General features: G+C 37.7%; 1 protein-coding gene across 3 annotated transcripts in view; it reads left to right on the forward strand.

The window, feature by feature from the left end:
• Positions 1-18,493, forward strand: part of ARHGAP32 (Rho GTPase activating protein 32) — a 416,313-nt gene that overhangs the window by 344,137 nt on the left and 53,683 nt on the right. For all 3 annotated transcript variants that reach the window (XM_010597126.3, XM_064268864.1, XM_023557053.2), the window contains one exon: positions 3,325-3,406. In XM_010597126.3, coding sequence (XP_010595428.2) covers positions 3,325-3,406 — 82 coding nt within the window. The remainder of the gene's footprint in view (positions 1-3,324; positions 3,407-18,493) is intronic.

Genomic DNA, 18,493 nt, shown 5'->3' on the forward strand with positions numbered 1-18,493 from the left:
GTAAAAACCAAATCAAAACTACAAGAAATACTAAAGGGAGTTCTTTGGTTAGAAAATCAATAATATCAGGTATCAACCCAAGACTAGAACACTGGGCAGAGCAATCAGATGTCAACCCAGATAGGGAAATCACAAAAATAAATCAAGATAAAAAAACGCTCAAAACGGAAACAGCAATGTTATTATGTAAAAGAACACAACATTAAAACAATAAAGAGAGACTAAGAAGTGTAGTCATACACCTTCCATATGGAGAGGAAGGTACGGTGATACAAAGAAATAAAAGTTAGATTTAAATTTAGAAAAATGGGGGTAAATAATAAGGTAACCACAAAGGAAAGAAACTATCCTATACATCAAAATTTCAAATATAAGAAAAAAATAAAAGACTCAGCAGAAACAAAATCAACAACAAATATGAGGAAAAGACAATATATAATCTATTCAGCACAAAAAATTAAGTGAGAGAAAAGTATAAATGTTCATTATCTAGACTTTAGAGTTGGTTATATTCTTGTGTGTAGTGTTTTCAACATAACATAGTTTCATTTTTATGATGGAAATTTTGTAACTGGAAAATATAATCTATTTGCCTTTCACAAATTTATAGAATTTGTGACAGATTCCTTAACAGTTTGCAATGCTTTTGGCTGCAAGCAACAGAAAAGGCGGCTGATTGCTACTGCTGAGTCAGCAGCTTAATGATACCAGGCTAAAGTGTCTAAGATTCTCTAACGGACAAGAAGTAGCTGCTACAGCACCGATCATGACACCTGCATTTGTAGCAGAAAGAAGAAGAGGTAGTGTTGTGTGGACATGTGCCTTGACTACGCCTGAAAGCAAGGAGTCTGGAATACTGAGTATTTAGAGTGTTATTGAATGTTTAGCTAGTGGGTTTAATAAAGGCAGGCAAAAGAGACAGGACTGGAGATAGTGTTAGATGTGCCTACTTCAGAGGTCTACATAGTATGCAATAGTATGCAATAGCATTTTCTCTAATGCATTGAGACAAATTTAAAAGGTGAAAATGCAACTAATATATTCGATATAGTTCCTCAAAGATTTTTGTTAAGCTTTCTTCTGGCTTTGTGAGGAAGTGGTAGAAAACTGATTTTTATTGTTTGCTAAAAGAGATTAGAGTTTAGAAACTAGGCTAGGTACTTTCTCTAGACCAAACTGCAGAAAATGTTTATAAATTGGACGAGAATTTTATGGAAAGAATGCTATTTGAGAGAGGAAATTTAAGCACACACATGCAGAAGATGGTAATTTGTGTCATATCCAATTGATGGGGGACCTAGAGCCTTCTAGGTTTTCTAGTATCCCACATACTGGGGTAACAATGTTGTCATTGTTGTTAGGTGCTGTCACGTCAGTTCTGACTCGTAGAGACCCTGTGTACAACAGAATGAGACACTGTCCCAGTCCTGTGCCATCCCCTGGTCCTGTGCCATCCTCACAATTGTTGTTATGCTTGAGCCCATCGTTGCAGCAACCTGAGGGGCTCATCTTCCAGCACTATATCAGTGTTGCACTGCTATTCATAAGGTTTTCACTGGCCATTTTTTTCAGAAGTAGACCACTAGGTCCTTCTTCTGAGTCTGCTTTGGTCTGGAAGCTCTGGTGAAACCTGTCCACCATGAGTGACCCTACCGGTATTTGAAATATTGGTGGCATAGCCTCCAGCATCACAGAAATACTCAGGTCACCACAGTATAACAACTGACAGATGAGTGGCGGGATAATAATAGGTAACATTTATGAATGCTGACTACATGCATTTTACTTACACTAATCCACTTAATTCTATGAGCTAGGGACCATTATTATGTTTAGATGAAGACACTGAAACACAGAGAGGTTAGGTTAGAAACTTGAGCCCAGCACGTGGCAAACCTAAAATTGAACCCAGGTGCTCTTACTCTTGAGTCTGCATTGTTAACCATTATGCCACACTTCTTCTCACGAGAGACGACAAGAAGGATTTTTCAAGTTGATTCTTAGCTGATGCTAGCCAGTCATGGAAGAATTTCTACTTGTTTAGTTAGATAGGAGATTGAATAGAATGTTACAGAATCTCACCGATAACACAAATCTCTAAGCGTCATTTTGGAAGACAATGCATAGAGGCCTTAAGAATCCTAAATTCAAACCTTTCAAACAAATATCATAATTTATTAATAAACTCTTTTTAGCTCATGATCACTGGTTACATCTTCGTAATTTAAGAACCACTATAGAACACTGATCCAGAAGTTGAAATAAGAATGCAGAAAATGAGTATGTGAAAATAATCCCACGCAGATGGAAATTATATAGCTCAGAACTTCGCAATGACTCATGTACTTGGAAGGCCATCCCATTTTTCCCTGGAGTCTGTCAACAGAGGGATGTAGAAAGTGATGTCGTTTTCATGTTTCAGCTTTAACATCTGCTGCAGGGCAGCCCAGTTATGTTTCTGTCTCAGGAAACATGTATAAATATTGGTCAAGATTTGCTTCTTACTTTTGTTTCCAGGCTGTTTATCTCTGCATTCATTCTGCTGGCTTGCGGTCCCTGACAACATAGTATTACTGGGTGATCTGGAGCATAGACTTTTTTTTTTAAATACACCTTCTTAGGATCCTACCTGCAGCCACACAAGCATTTCTTCTTCAAGGTCAAGGTGGTGTGTTTTCAAGGTCCAGTGTCTGTTTCCACTGCTGAGATTGGCTGTTTTCTCCTCTTACTTCCCCCTTTCCTGCCCATTGCCAGTTTTTACAGCAGTGACTAACTAGGCTTTTTATATCATTGACTGTTTCAGAAATTTATTTTAATCCTAAGTCATTTTTTTTTTCATGAAGCCTATGGGAGAGGGAAGAGAAAATTCACAAAAAACATAACCAAAAAAAAAAAATTGAATTGTGGTTTAATGTTGATTTTTAAAGAATCATAGGATAATAAACATAATAAGTTGATGTCAATACAACCAGGTTGATATTTCAGCAAAGTAAATTATAAAGAGGTAAAAATTATATCTATTGCATGTGTAGTTTATTAGATTAAATATTTTAATTGGTATAGAAAAGGCTTGGAACATTAAAAGTCTAAAAAAGAAGCCTTGCCTAGATATTTGGACAAATACAACATATTACTGTATACTCTTAGCAACAGATTGTTTTATTATTTGTTTGGGTAGTTGGCAGATCTGTTATTTAGAATCTTGGAATAATAGAATCATTGGGGAGGGACTGTGGAGTACATTACTGGAATTCAATTGGCAGTGCTCACATATTGGTCAGCTCTCTGGTTCAGAATCCTCTCTTTGCCTCTTTTCTTTCATAGGTGGGACTCTTCCCTGGACACTGTGTTGAGTTAATTAACCAAAAGGTTCCCCAGTCAGTGACCAACTCTGTGCCAAAACCGGGTGAGTGTCTTTTTCATCAGTGTGGTTATTTTACAAACTGATTAAAATCATATTTCCCAGTCTTTTTCTTACCTAATTGCCCCGTCTAGAACCTCCAGTACTATGTCGAATAGAAGTAAGGAGAACAGACACCCTTGTCTTGTTCCTTTTCGTAGGGGGAAAGCATCCATTCTTCCACCGTTAAGCGTATTCGCTGTGGGCTTTTCACAGGTGTCCTTTTCCTTTGTCAGGTTGGGAAAGTTCCCTTCCATTCCTAGTCTGTTCAGTGTTTTTATCATGAAAAATGTTGGATTTTGTCATATGTTTTTTCTGTGTCTATTGAGATGATCATCTTTTTTTAAAACTTTCATTCACTGCTTTGATCCTATTAAGATTTAACATCAAAAATTTGTTGTGATTTCTTGTATGTTGCTTTTATGCATTTTTATGGTGTAAACTATCAATTTTATGAGTTACTTATCATCTTGGATAATTTTGACTTGAAGATGTACTATAAAGTGAATTTCTAAAATGATTTTAATCAAAATTATTTTAATAATGGTGTTAAAATAAAAGTTTTGAAGGGGAAACTGACAGTTCTAACAGTGATAACCTCCAGAAGCTTTTGAAACTTGGGAAAGTTCATCAGTTGTTGAGAGTTTTGAAAAATAGGTTTCTCTTCGTGGTTAATTTTATATATGTAATAATATTTTAAAAACTAGATCACCTTCAAAAACTAATGTATTATCTTTTAATTTTTGAGAGCAGCTTTGCAGGGTTGGAATTATGCATCCTTAATACATTTTGAAAAGGAAAATGTGAATTCTATCAGCTTCAGGCTTGTTTCACAGTTTAAAACTGTCTTTGCCTACAGTATAAACAACTTGGATGTTCTATTTATTTTTAACATTGCCATCTGTCACTGCTGTATGCCAAATCCGAAAAAAGCAGCTATAGTTTGAGACTAAAAATTTAAAGCTACCTATACTATTACGTAACCAGGTTAACAGAAAATATGTCCTCTTGGGCCTGTTCTTAAGGTTCTCAACATGTTCAGTTATCTTCATATGCAAAAATGAAATTAGTTAGTCACAGTGTCCTGATTGACATAGCAAGTGTCCATGGTACTTTAAAAATAAAGTGAGAGATTCAGAGAGAGAGGGAAAACAAACAAAAAACAAAGAGGAGAAGACAGAGGAAGAAAGGTGAAAGCTTGTCCATGAGAAACTGACCTTTAGTTCAGTCAGCATAGGGCCTTGTTTGATGGAAGATGCTGAGACTGAGATGGGGGAAGAGGAAGGGAAAGCACATGGTTTGTGTGTGTGTGTGTTTATCCTGCTTTGGAGTTCACCGAGCATTTTGGATCTACTTACTGATGTCTTCCTTAAAGTTTTTAATCTTCTCAGCTATTATCTTTCAAGTATTTATTTTGTCTAATTCTCTTTCTCCTCTCCTTTACATATGGGTTTATGCACTTTGATAGTGTTCAACAGATTACAGACTCTCTGTTCTGTTTTTTTTTTTTTTTTCTTTTCCCACACTCCATTTTCTTTTTTGTTTCAGTTTGGATACTTTCCAGTGTCCTATCTTCAAGTTCACTGATTCTTCTCTCTCTGCTGTGTAGCCTTCTCTTAAGCCCATCTAATAAATTCTTCAGTGTTCATATATTTTTCATTTATAGAATCAACATTTGGTTCTTTTTTGTAATTTCCGTGCTGAAATTCCCCATCTTTCCGTATCATCCACTTATTCCCCTAGAGAGAAAGGAAGGAAGGAAGGGAGGGATGAGACTGGGAAGCAAAGTTTACTTTTGGGACATGAACTTCTGGAATTTAGACATACCTTCCCTCTCAGAACAGTTAGAAAAGTTGGACAGGAATATAAAAATATTTCTTTGAAGCACTGGAGAGTTGATAAGGCAGTAAACAATTACTGAACCAAGGTCAAGTAGAAGAAGGAAACCCAAAGTGGTGAGCCCAGCCTATGGAGACACTTAGAGGATCTGCTGATAGAGTAGAGGAAGTCACAGGGGTAAGGGGACCAAAATTGGAGTTCAGAGCTCAACAGGGGAGGGTTACTGATAAATGCCCCAATTTTCGTGGAAATTGACAAACTGATTCTGAAATTTACATGGAAATGCAGAGTCAGGAATACCCGAGACGATTCTGAAGAACAACAAAAAAGTGGGCAGATTTGCTGTAATAGCTGTCAGAACTTACAGTGTTTAAGAGACTAGTATTGATGCAAGGAGAGATAAATAGATGAGGGAACAGAACAGAGCCCAGAAACAAACCTGTGTATGTACACATGCCTGATATACAACACAGGTGGCACTGCAGAGCAGTGTGGAAAAAAGGGTAGTTGTTCCAATAAATGGTGCTAGGCCAGTTAGGGTTCTGTATAGAAAAGAGACAGAGAAACCTGACCCTGTTTAACCCCCTATACAGACTTAACTGCAGAAGAATTGTAGATCTGTATAACCCACTGCTGTCGAGTCAATTCTGACTCATAGCGACCCTACAGGACAGAGTAGAACTGCCCCATAGAGTTTCCAAGGAACGCCTAACGGATTTGAACTGCCAATTTCTTGGCTAGCAGCCGTAGCACTTAACCATTACACCACCAGGGTTTCTTTAGATCTGTATATGAAAGGTAAAACAGTAAAACTCTCAGAGGATAATACAGTAGAATATCTTCATGATGTATGTATCTTCATGACTTTAGGTTAGACCTAAAACTTTAATCATAACTAGAAAATTTAATAATTAAAATTAAGAAATTCCGGTTCATCATAATATGCTATTAAGATGAAAAGGCCAGTCACAGAGTGAGAAAAAATGTTTGCAGTACATGTATCTGACAAAGGTCTCCTAACTAGAATACATGAAAGATCAATAAGAAAAGAACAGATGAATCAGTGTTTTTTTTTAATGGTTGAAAAACGTGAGCAGGTACTTTACAAAAGAAAATACCAAAATTGCTCAATAATTGTATGAAAAGATGCTCAACCTTATTAGTCTTTATGGAAATGTAAATTAAACCCTCATTGACACCATAGCACACGCCCACCAGAATGGTTGAAATTCAAGAGTGACAGTACTACAAACTGGCAAAGATGTAGAGTAACGGGAGCTCTTAATACTGCTAGTGGGGGTGTAACTCAATCATTGTTTGACATTATCTACTAAAGCTGACACACACATACCCTGTGGTGCTGCAGTACCATTCTTAGGTATATGATAGTTGCCATTGAGTTGTCTCCAACTCATGGAGACCCTGTGTGTGTCAGAGCACAGTTGTGTTCCATAAGGTTTTCAGCGGCTGATCTTTTTGAAGTAGATTGCCAGGCCTTTCTTCCAAGGTACCTCTGAATGAATTCAGACCTCCAGCCTTTCAGTTTAACAGCTGGGCATGTTAACCATTTGCATCACCCAGGGACTTCTATATACATATACACATACATAAACACACATACACAAACAGTCACATATATATAGTTCAAAGTCATAGCACTCAAAATTATGCTGGGATGTTAGTAGTTAGGATAATGGTCACCTTTGGAGAGGAGGTAAATGATTGGGATGGTAGAAGAGGATTCTGTTGATCCAGGAAATGATTGTACAGAAAATTTTGCTTTCTGATAATGCATTGAGTCATTCATAGGAGTTACACAGTTTTCTGAATGTGTCATTTTCAATAAAACTTTCTGTTAAAAAACTGTGATATTTGAGGTTGATTTTAGTAACACTTTTGTGTAAAGTAATGGAAGGGGATAAAGAAGCAAAAGAAAGATACTTTTCTGTGCTCAACGTGGTAAGAATTCTTCTGAGTCGTTAGGATCGTTGAGGAGGGGCTGTATTTTATTCAGCATCTTTTTTAATATGCCTCCCATCCACGTGAATATTCTTTGCAGCATTGCTTTAATGCTGAAATGTGGGGAAACACATTTACAAAATATATTCGGTACTTCCATACCATGAAAGAATAGAATGAGGGAGAGGCATATCCACTAACCTGTTGTAAAATGAAAAAGGAAATCACAGAAAAGTATGTCAACATGATCCCATTGTGAGTGCAGCATCAGAGGATCTGGGAGGCCATATACGTAACTCGAAGGGGAACAGAATGGTAAACATAGCCAGAAACTTTTCTTTTTTTTCCCCCCTCTATTTGCTTCTTAATTTATTCAAATTCTCTACAGTGAACATTTATTACTTTACAAAATAGGAAAAAATAGATTGTCATCTCCCTTAACTTCACCCTGTCCAAAGCCTAAAGCCCCTGAATATTTAATAAATGGCAGCTGTTATTATTTATTACATTATGTTTATCTACTGTGTTATGTTATGTCATTTTTTTTATAGTTTCCAAGCTGAAACTAGGTTTAGTTTATAGAGATGCTTATTAAACATATTATTTACTAGAATAAATATATATCACAGTATATCACCGAATGCATGAATTACAGTAGTTTACTTGGAACCACAGTGGGGGAGGGAGCTTCACTGGACAGTTACTTGGAGTTTGCATCATAAGTTTTTGTCTTCTTTGTGATCACAGCCAATTGCTGTTGTGGTTGGCAGACATAGAGGTAGCTGAAGCTTTCACTTGTGGAGAGGACTTAGTAATCATATGTAACTCTGGTAAGATCCTAATGTTTACTTAAAAAGTGGTTGTCATGGATTGAATTGTGTCCCCCCAAAATAGGGCTAGGTCATGACTCCCAGTATTGTATGATTGTCTATTATCTTGTCATCTGATGTGATTTCCCTATGTGTTGTAAATCCTATCACTGTGATGTAATGAGATGGATTAGAGACAGTGATATTGATGAGGTCTACAAGATTAGATGGTGTTTTTAAACCCACCTCTTTTGAGATATAAAAGAGAGAAGCAAGCAGAGAGACGCAGGGACCTCATACCACCAGGAAAGCAGTGCCGGGAGCAGAGCCCATCCTTTGAACTTGAGGCTTCTGCATGGAGAAGCTCCTAGACCAGGGGAAGATTGATGACATGGACCTTCCTCCAGAGCTGACAGAGAAAACCTTCCCCTGTAGCTGACACCCTGAATTTGGACTTACAGCCTACTAGACTGTGAGAGAATAAATTTCTGTTTGTTAAAGCCATGCACTTGTGGTATTTCTGTTACAGCAGCACTAGATGACTAAGACAGTCGTTTATAACCTAATAAATTAACCTGAATTTGTAGTATAGTTTTGAAATAAATTCTTTGTAGTGTTTGTCTTAGTTATCTAGTGCTGCTATGATGGAAATACCACAAGTGGATGGTTTTAACAAAGAGAAGTTTATTTCCTCACAGTAAAGTAGGCTAAAAGTCCAGATTCAAGGTGTCAGCTACGGGGGAAGGCTTTCTCTCTCTGTTGGCCTTCTCATCAATCTTCCTCCTGGACTAGGAGCTTCTCAGCACAGGGACCCCAGGTCCAAAGGATATGTTCTGTTCCTGGCACTGCTTTCTTGGTTGTATGAGGTTCCCTGTCTCTCTGCTCACTTCTCTCTTTTATATCTCAAGAAATTGCCTCAAGACACAATCCAGTCTTGTAGATCGAGTCCTGGCTCACTAACACAACTGTCACCCCTCCTCCCTCATTAACATCGTAGAGACAGAATTTACAACATAAAGGAAAATTATACAATACTGGGAATCCTGGCCCAGCCAAATTGATACACACATCTTTGGGGGACATAATTCAATCCATGACAGTGTTCTTTTAGGAAGTGGGGCCTTTAGTATCTTGCTTATTTGATTGTTTTCTTTGCAGGTTTGCCTAATTACATTTTTTTTCTTTATTTGTGTTTGTTTGATTTTAAATTGTTTCTGTTTTCTCTTTTTGAGTTTCCAGCACTTTGCCTCCTTGTAGCCATGTTTCTTTACGTGTCACTTTAGTTTGAAGTGACCAAACATTCTCTGTCAGGTAAAATAGGTCCAGGTTTTTACTTGTCGTATGTGGAACGCTGTATCAAATAGTCTTCACACTGAGCATATGCCTGCTTGTGTTCTGGAGGCTAATACTTTAAGAATCAGACGTTAAAATCAGAAACACTAGAACACATGCGGAAGATTTCTTCCTGAATATAAGGCAGGATAGTATTTTCTCCCTGTGAATCAGGGAAAAACAGCCACAATTTCACAACGTGTTATATTTTTAAAGCGCTTTAGAGTTTATGAATACTTTTTTCCATTATTTAAATTGGGACTTGAGCCTCAGTACAACCCTGTGTGGTAGGTGGGTGTAGGGAATATTTTTCTATCCCACCACCCCCCCCCATTTTTTTTAAACAAATGAATCAACTGAGACTCCAAAAGGTTAAGAGATTTGCCTGAGTTTACACGCTAGAACATATTGAAGCCTTCTGACATCTAATGACAATAATAGTAGCTAGCATGTATATAGTACTTACTGTGTGCCAAGGACTGGTCCAAGCAGTTGCTATAGATTAACGACACATCTGGAATGAATTCACTCAAAACCCAGAATTCTTCCCACTATAGAACGTTGACTAGAGATCATGTTTGTCGTTCTGTCTCTCAAAACAAGTATTTATTTAATATCATTTACTTCTATTATGATACTGTACCCATAGCCATTGCCATTGAGTGCATTCCCACTCACAGCAACCCCATAAAAATTACAATAGGAATTTATTACAATAAAAATTGCATGGGCATTTCCAGAAGGCCTGTATGAGCAGAACAGAACAGAAATTAGGACGGAAGATGGGTTGATCTGAAGTGGAGAATTGCTAAGGGGAGCCTACTTAACTTGCTCGTTTTGTTTTCAGCCTTTTATGATGATATTTGCATAGTCCCCAATGCCTTTTTAAAATTAAAAAAAACTTTCAGTTTTTTCTCATCAAAACATAGCTCCAGATTCTGTTTTACTATGGCATTTTAAAAGACTCTCCCTTTCCGGTCTTGTATTCTAGGCTTTCACTCCGCGTCCCCTCCTGGACTTGCAGCACTCCCTGAACATAGCGCATGGATTCATAGCTTTCTGTTGGCTCTTGCTATCCCTGCAGCCTGAACTGCTCTCTTCCCTGGTTTGACCTCTTGAAATTCTACTTATATTTCAAGACTCAGGCCCTAAGCTCCGTCTTCCATGACAGCTCCCCTGATCCATCTCTCCCTAACCCTAGCCCCGCCCCTCCCTAACCCTAGCCCCGCCCCTCTCCTAGTTAAAACTAATAGCAGCTGTTTCACCTGCTCCTTTAATTGCTGTCTGGTCACTAGTGGAAAGTATGTCTCATTTGTCTTTGTCTCCCCATAGTATAACACTAGATGCACAATTAATGCCTGTTGGATTAAGCCACCTGAGTTTTAGTACTAAAATACATTTTTAGAATACAGCTTTTATCTTGTAACCCTTACCTTCAGAAAAGTTTGGTAGTTTGCCAAAATAATATACATAATCCATAGCCTAGAGTTTAAGGTGCTCCGCAAGCACTAGAACTAACTAATCTTTTGTAGCCTATTTTCCCTACATTCAGCTTTAGTAAAATGTTTCTTTATTCTTCTCCTAATATGCTTTGGGTTCCCTTCTCCCTTTTCTAAGATCTTTCTCATTCCTGAAATGACTTACTATCTCCTTCATGAAGGAATGTGCATTCGGATCATCTGAGGGGTCTTTGTAAACTGTCATCATGATTTTGTAGAGCTGGGGTGGGGCCTGGGATTCTGCATTTCTGATAAACTCCCCGATGAGATTGGTAACACTGGTCCTAAGAGCACATTTTGGGAATAGTGTATGCCAATGACTTACCTCGTTTTGAATTTGATACACTTTTTGGGTGTCATTTTTCCCAACCTAAATTGTTTTATGGTCAGTCTGTTTGATGATAATTTGCATGCTTTATACATAACGGATGCTCCAAAACAGTTCTTGACTGATAATCATTAACATGAACAATTTCTATAATAGTTATCAAAAATGTTTTCTCAACCCTCATATGCCCTTTAGCCAGTACTAGGAGTAGGCTTCTAATCAGTCTTCTCCTTGCCCTAAGTCAAGCCACTTTTCTGTTTTGGTCATCTCCAGTATTTATTCATCCATCAATTATTTATTTAGTGAGTGCATGCTAAGTGCTAGGGCTAAAACAATGAACACAAGAGACAGAAATTCTGCCATTTGGGATATTATATTCAGGTATGATGAGAAACAGATAAACATGTAAAATATGTAGGATGATATAAAATATGATTGATAAGTACTATGGAGAAAAATAGGCGTCTGTGGGGGTGCGCGAAAAAAAGGAAGACCCTCGAGGAGATGGCTTGACATGGTGACTGCAGCAATGGGCTCAACCATACCTACTATTGTGAGGATGACCGGACTGGGCAGCATTTCCTTTTTTATACATGCATCACTTTGAGTCAGAACCTGGTCAGGGGCACCTAACAACAACAGTGGAGAAAAATGAAGCAGAAAAGGGAGATAGATGGTAGTTAGCAAGTACTGGGATGTTGTTTATGTGAGATGATTTTAAAGCAGGTGGTCATAGAAGGGTTCATTAGAATTAACAGACAAATTAATTAATGATTAATTAATTACTTAGTAAATTAATGAACAAAGACCTGGAGAAGCTGAGGGGGTAGGTGTACATGTATCTGGGGGCAGAGCTTTCCAGGGAGAGAGAATGGCAATACAGCAGTGCTGTGCTGGGTGCATGCCTGGCTTGGTGAAGGACCGACCAGTAGGAAGGTCAGGTTGGCCAAACCATATGGAGAAGATGCTGTTGATGAGGAGATGCGGTTAAAGCGAAAGGGGATCAAACACTCCTCGTGCCCTGTGTGCCACTCTACAGATTTGCCTTTTGCTTACAAGTAGACAGTAAGGCATTAGAGGGTTTTGATCAGATTTGTTTAATCTGACTTACCTTGTCAAAGGATCACTTTGGCTTCTGTGTTAAGAGTAGGAGAGGACATGGTAGAAGACTAGAGACTGGCAGTTGGCTATTGGAATGATCCACACAGGTGATGATGGTGGCTTAGACCAGGATCAAAACCAAAAAACCAAACCCATTGGCATCGAGTCAATTCCGACTCATAGCCACCCTACAGGACAGAGTAGAGATGCCCCATAGAGTTTCTAAGCAGCACCTGTGGATATGAACTGCCGACCTTTTGGTTAGCAGTCGTAGCCTCCAGGGTTGAGACGTGGTCTGATTTTGGATATATTTTGGACATGGAGAGAATTTGCAGACATATTGTCAATTTTTATTTGAATCATTCAGGTAATTTTTATAACTGAATGATTGAAACGTGGCCATTGCCTATCCTGTGAGTTCTCTTGTTGCCCCTCCTACCCACACAACAATTCATCTTAGTATTTCACAGGTGGATAACCTCCATACTTTTTGTTAAATATGAGGGAAAAATGACAAGCGAATTCTCCTATGTAATAAGCAGTCACTAGAAGACATAGCGTTTTTTTTAGAAGACATAGCATAGTTACTTTGCAGTCAGCCTTGTATTTTTAACTTTTTATTTTGAAATAATTATAGCCTGAGAAGAAGTTGTAAAAATTGTATGCACCCATTCCCCAACTTCTCCCGATGGTAACATCTCCATAACTATGTAGTAGGTTATCAAAACCAAGAATTAACATTATCACAGTGCAATTAACTAGAGTACAGACTTTACTCCAGTTCCACCAGTTTTTGCATGCATTCATTTTTTTTCATGTATTTTTAATATGGTACACATCTGACTTCTGGGTTTCAGGTGAGAGTTATTATCATTAATTCTGTAGTTTTCCCACATTCAGGGCAACTACTATGGAATTAGTTACTTTTATCTGTGTTTATGGGGCAGTGGTGGTTCAATGGTAGAGTTCTTTATTTCCATGCAGGAGACCTGGGTTCAATACCTGGTCAAAGTACAGCCACCACTTGTCTATCAGCGGAGGCCTGTGTGTTGCTGTGATGCTGAACAAATTTCAGCTGAGCTTTCATACTAAGACTAGGAATAAATGCCTGGTGATCTACTTCTAAAAAATCAACCAGTGAAAACCCTGTGGATCACAATGGTCTGATCCCATTGTACATGGATGGGTTCACCATGAGTTGGGGACTGACTTGATGGCACCTTAATAACAACAACATGCATGCTCATATTTTCAGTAATATAAGGGGCTTATAATGAGTTGCAGTAAGCATTCCCATAATGTTTTTTATATAGGATGTATTCTTTCTTGTCTCTCTCTCTCCCCACTTCTTTCTTCTTTCTCTCTTTTCGTTACTTTTTCTCCTTACTTGTCTCTTTCCCTCACCCTCTCTTGCTGTCTTTAGTAATGAACAAGACATAGGCAGAAGAAGAGGTATTTTTAGTTTAAAAATAAAGAAGAGAAGGGTGACTTTGCTTTCTCCACTAAGAATAAACTTTAAGAGACTCATTTTGTATTCAGTAAAAACCTGAAAATCCACAGCTGTTCCATTGGTAAAAATTAACACGTTTTGTTCCTACCACGTATTGGAATTCTCTGTGATCTTTTCTATTGTAAGATCATATCAATTCGTTGTTTTCCTATTGTGGCCTAACATTTACCAAAAATGTTATATTCAGAGCTGTGTTCAGAGAGGAAGAAGAGAATGAATTCAGCCTTTAGCAGAAGAGTTTGGCATGGTGTGTGATAAATACTTCCTGGGAATCTCAGATCCACTGATACTTGTTGTGTGACCTTGGCAAACTGCGTAACCTTTCTGACTTGGCTACCTCACCTGTAGGATGGGGACAATAATAGTGTCAACCTCGTAGAGTTATAATGAGGAATATTTGTACTTAACAGTAGTGCCTGGCCCATGGTAAACATTATAAAACTGCTTTGTTAATTAATCAAAGACAAATAAGTATCTGAATCTGAAATTTACATTGGTATTAGTAAAAAGTTATTTAGAACAAAAAAAAATATGCCAATCTTTCAACTCATTTATTTCTTCAAATAATTCTAATTGGGTTAACACAAGGGAGTAACGTTATTTAATATTTAACTCCTAGACACTCTGTGGGGCCTTATGGGCTTGGCTGCTACCCAAAAGGTCAGCAGTTTGAATCCACCAGCTGCTCCTTGGAAACCCTATAGGGCAGCTCTAATCTGTCCTACCGAGTTGCTATGAGTCGGAATCAACTCAACAGCAACAGATTGGTAGGCGCCCTATTGAGGTCATACTCGTGAAAAATCTGCTTAATTCTGGATTTTCAAGTCTGAAAAAAACTAATTTTTTCCCCTCATAATTGCAAAGTGGATTGTTGTCTTTTCAGATTTTTTCACACAGAAGCAGTATAAATGGATACTTTTTAAATACGTGTTAGTGGAATAACAATCACTGCTCAGTATCAGTAAAGATATTAAAAGATCTGATATGCTTTCTTAGCCTGTTGCTGCTAGTTTCATGATTCAGGCTTTTACTGGCAACACTTCCTAGTTTGATAAATTACTTTCCTGATTTTACTTGGGCCTAAAATGCCAACATTTTAATTGAATACACTCTCTCCCTACCTAGATACCAAATATGTAAACAAATGAATAATGAGGAACTTTTGAAGAATTAAAATATACAATTAAGTATCAATTTTACAGGGGTCATTTCTGAGCAGGAAGTGTTCACCTGTGTGAAGTTGGTGGGTGGAGCTATACTGGTGAAGCCTGTTCTGCAAGTGTGAGCGTAGGTCTGGGCGTTTCTGTGGTGTGGCAGAGCAGTGCCTGCTGAGAGAGGACGATTAAGCTCGGGGCATTCGCGTGTACAAGCCTACTGGGCTGATCAGGGACCACAAACAGGGACGAGGAAACTGCTGCGGAGAGGCTGGAGCCTGAAAGTGCCGTGAAGCTTTGCTGTGGGATATACTGTGGTGGATAAGGTCTGAGCCAGGATAACTGCAATCCATCTGTTAGCGTTTACACGGAATGCCGAGATCTTGTATCCTGCTGGATCTGCTGCTAAATACAGTCCTTTGGAATAATTCTGAGGATTGCTCCTAAAGCCTGAACCCAATAAGAGGTAAAATCTCAGTCAGCTATTCAAATGTCTGATTCAGACAGCATTCGGCTTATTCCCCGGAGACAAATTTTAGATTATTTTGACGCCTGGGTACCTTGGTTGTTTTTGGGTGACTGATTAATTATTTATCTATAAATAGAATAATTGAGTACTAATATTTGTCATGTTTGTAGAGAGATGATCATATTTGAAGTAGGGTTTTGTTGATTGTACCATGTAGGTATTAGGCAGTGTGTCTGACTTCCCTTCCCTGATCAGGTTCAGGACAGATGTACTTACTTTTCTACTATTCTCAATCTTAACATTTATGTTTTCTAGAGCTGAGGTCAGTATAACAAAAGTTTTCATGAATTAGAAGACCATACCTTTATTTCTTAAGCAATCAGTATATATCTTATTTTTAAAATTATCCTGGTGGTTTCATAATATTTCTATTGTTGGTAACTGGAAGATAGGCAGCATTGATTTATTTAATATAATTGGACACTTGATAAAGAGGCTGTTCAGATTTGCATAAGGAAGTAAACTTTCTGCCCCTTTCCCTTCAAATATTGTGCTTTTTTTCCTTCCTCGTTGGCACTGGGTCTGGTCTCTGTCTCTCTGGTCGTTGGCGTTAGTAAGGATAACTATCTCTATGCATAAAGTATTTGTATTGACTTTTTTCCTCTCGTAGAAATTTTATCACTAGGATGGTATTCCATATTTATATAGTGCTTTTTAAGACCTTGGTGATAGAAGCTTTTCATTAAAATAACATGGAGACCAGAATTTTCTCTGGATCACAGAGCCAGCCCTGCTAAGAAGTTAAACATTTTCTTTTCAGCATTGTTGTGCTATTGTTTAAATAATAACAATATTTTAATTTTCAAAACCATTAATACGGGGAATTTCAGAATTTGAAGCTTTTTTTTCACCATTTTTTAAGAAATTATCTGTTGCTTATGTGATAATGGTTGGAGACAATTCTCTTTTTAAGTACTATATGATACTGTATGCTATTCAGTTAGAGCCAAGGTACATAAATTTCAGGTTTCTTAGGGTCAGTTTATATTTAAGGAAATTATGGGAGGAAGGAGTAGAAAGTGATACCGTCATTGTGTGCAGCCTTCCTTGGTGATCTCAGCCCTGAATTCAGGATGTACAACCAGATTAGATTAAACTCAGTCTGAAAAGTGAGGCAGGTTCCTGCTTAGCCCTTTGACATGGGCATTTATTATTTCAGCGAAGCATCATAGTAACCCTGAATGATAGGTATTATTATTGTTAATCCCACTGTGTAGTTGAGGGACTTGAGACTTAAATAGGTAACTTGCTTAAGATACTGTAACTGAGACGCGATTAGGGACTGGATTCGAACCTTCTGGTCCATCCGCCTCCAAAGTCCATGCTCTTATTTGCCATACTAAAGGTCAGGTCTTCTGTCGAGCAGACTCCCAAGACTTTTGCCTTTAGAGAATCCTCATACCAGCTGCATACTCTCCAAACGTGGAACTTCTCCCTCTATCTGCCAAAAAATAAGATAAAATAAAACAAACACAAAGCACCTATGATCATGTCAGTGTTCCAGGCCACACTCCATAGCTTAATCAAGTGCAAAGGATTTTGTGACATTGAAAAAGGGAGTGTGATTATATTTTAATTAAATCCAAAAAAAAAGAGAGAAAGAACATCAAAAAAGAGAGTTTTGACACTGTTAAGATTAACGTTCTGAAATTTCAGATTTCTAGAACTTCATCTAGTATTTTTAATAATCCTATTACCTTTCATGTTACTGAGTTCTGTTGAAAATAATCGAAACTCAACAAAATTTGAACATAAGGTTTATTCTGAGCAGTTATTCCACATGCATATCGGGAGACAATTTTGATTTAAGAAAAATCAAATGGTTGGAAGAAGCTCAGTACAATGAGGCTTATAGAGAGAAGAGGTACCATGATTGATAGACCTCTGCCCTCCCATTTTACTGAGATCAGTTGATATTAGGTCATAAGGTAGTCTGTGCCCCTCCACTGAGCCATCTATTTTGAAATTTAAATTCAGCAAGTCAGGCTTAGAACAGGAAAGAAAACACTAGCAACTTTGAGTGAAAGAAAAGCTGCTGGCAGTATCAATCCTGGTCAGAAACGTCTTAACAGTGAATATTTGGTTTCGTGGGTTTAAAAAAAAAAAAAACCCCAAATCAAAGCAAAAGGTCTGCTATCAATTTCTCCCTTTGGCAGTTCCTAAAAATTTGTGGTTGCTATACTTTAATTTTTATAAGAGAGAATACACAAACAAATGTCCTCTTGTCAAAGAGTAGTTTTTAAGCTTCATATCAAATAGTACTAGTTCATCCTAGAAGAAGTATGAGAGCCCACGCAATATAAAAACCCTTAGCAGAGACGATTCTATAGCCTGTATATCTAGCTTTAGAATATCTTTAGTGTCAGGAATTTATATCTGCCTCATGCCTTCTCCTACTCTCTTCTGCTAAAGTGCAAATCTTCCCTTTTGTTCTGTATTTAGTAATGCAGTTAGTCATAGTCTTTTATATAATAACTGAGGTGTTAAAGTCACAAAGTTAAAAAAAAAAAAAGCCTTACTTTGTTCTTGTACAGAGTTGAGGAACAAATCAAATTAAAATTTTGAAAATATCAATCAGTGGGTACCAGTTTTAGCAAGAAAAACATATAGCATGCTTATGTCAACCTTAAATCAAATAAGCTGAACTTGAATCTTCTTCGATATTTATAACAGAAATCTCTAGCTCCTGAAGTGGTAGAGGTACAATGTAGATAGTAAGAGTCGCATTCTTAACCTCATGACATTTTCCCAAGGGAACGATGATATTTGAAGGTCTGGCATACCTGTGCCCTTTTTAAGTTGTAACTATCCATGTGATCTTCTAGGAAGGACGGTAGAATGACGTTTCTTTGATTTTATTCTTAACCCTAAAGGAGAGACACAGTTTCATTCAAATGTCCAGATACTTTAAACGCTGGTAGGCTGAGTATTCCAAGGAAGCAATTTGTTGCCTCTTTTTTGCTTCCCTTTCCCAAGTGAATTATTTTTGTCCCTTCTGTGTCTGAAAGATTCATCTCTAAAATTTACCCCTAA

The sequence above is a fragment of the Loxodonta africana genome, chromosome 15, assembly GCF_030014295.1.
Source record: "Loxodonta africana isolate mLoxAfr1 chromosome 15, mLoxAfr1.hap2, whole genome shotgun sequence".
NCBI lineage: Eukaryota > Metazoa > Chordata > Mammalia > Proboscidea > Elephantidae > Loxodonta > Loxodonta africana.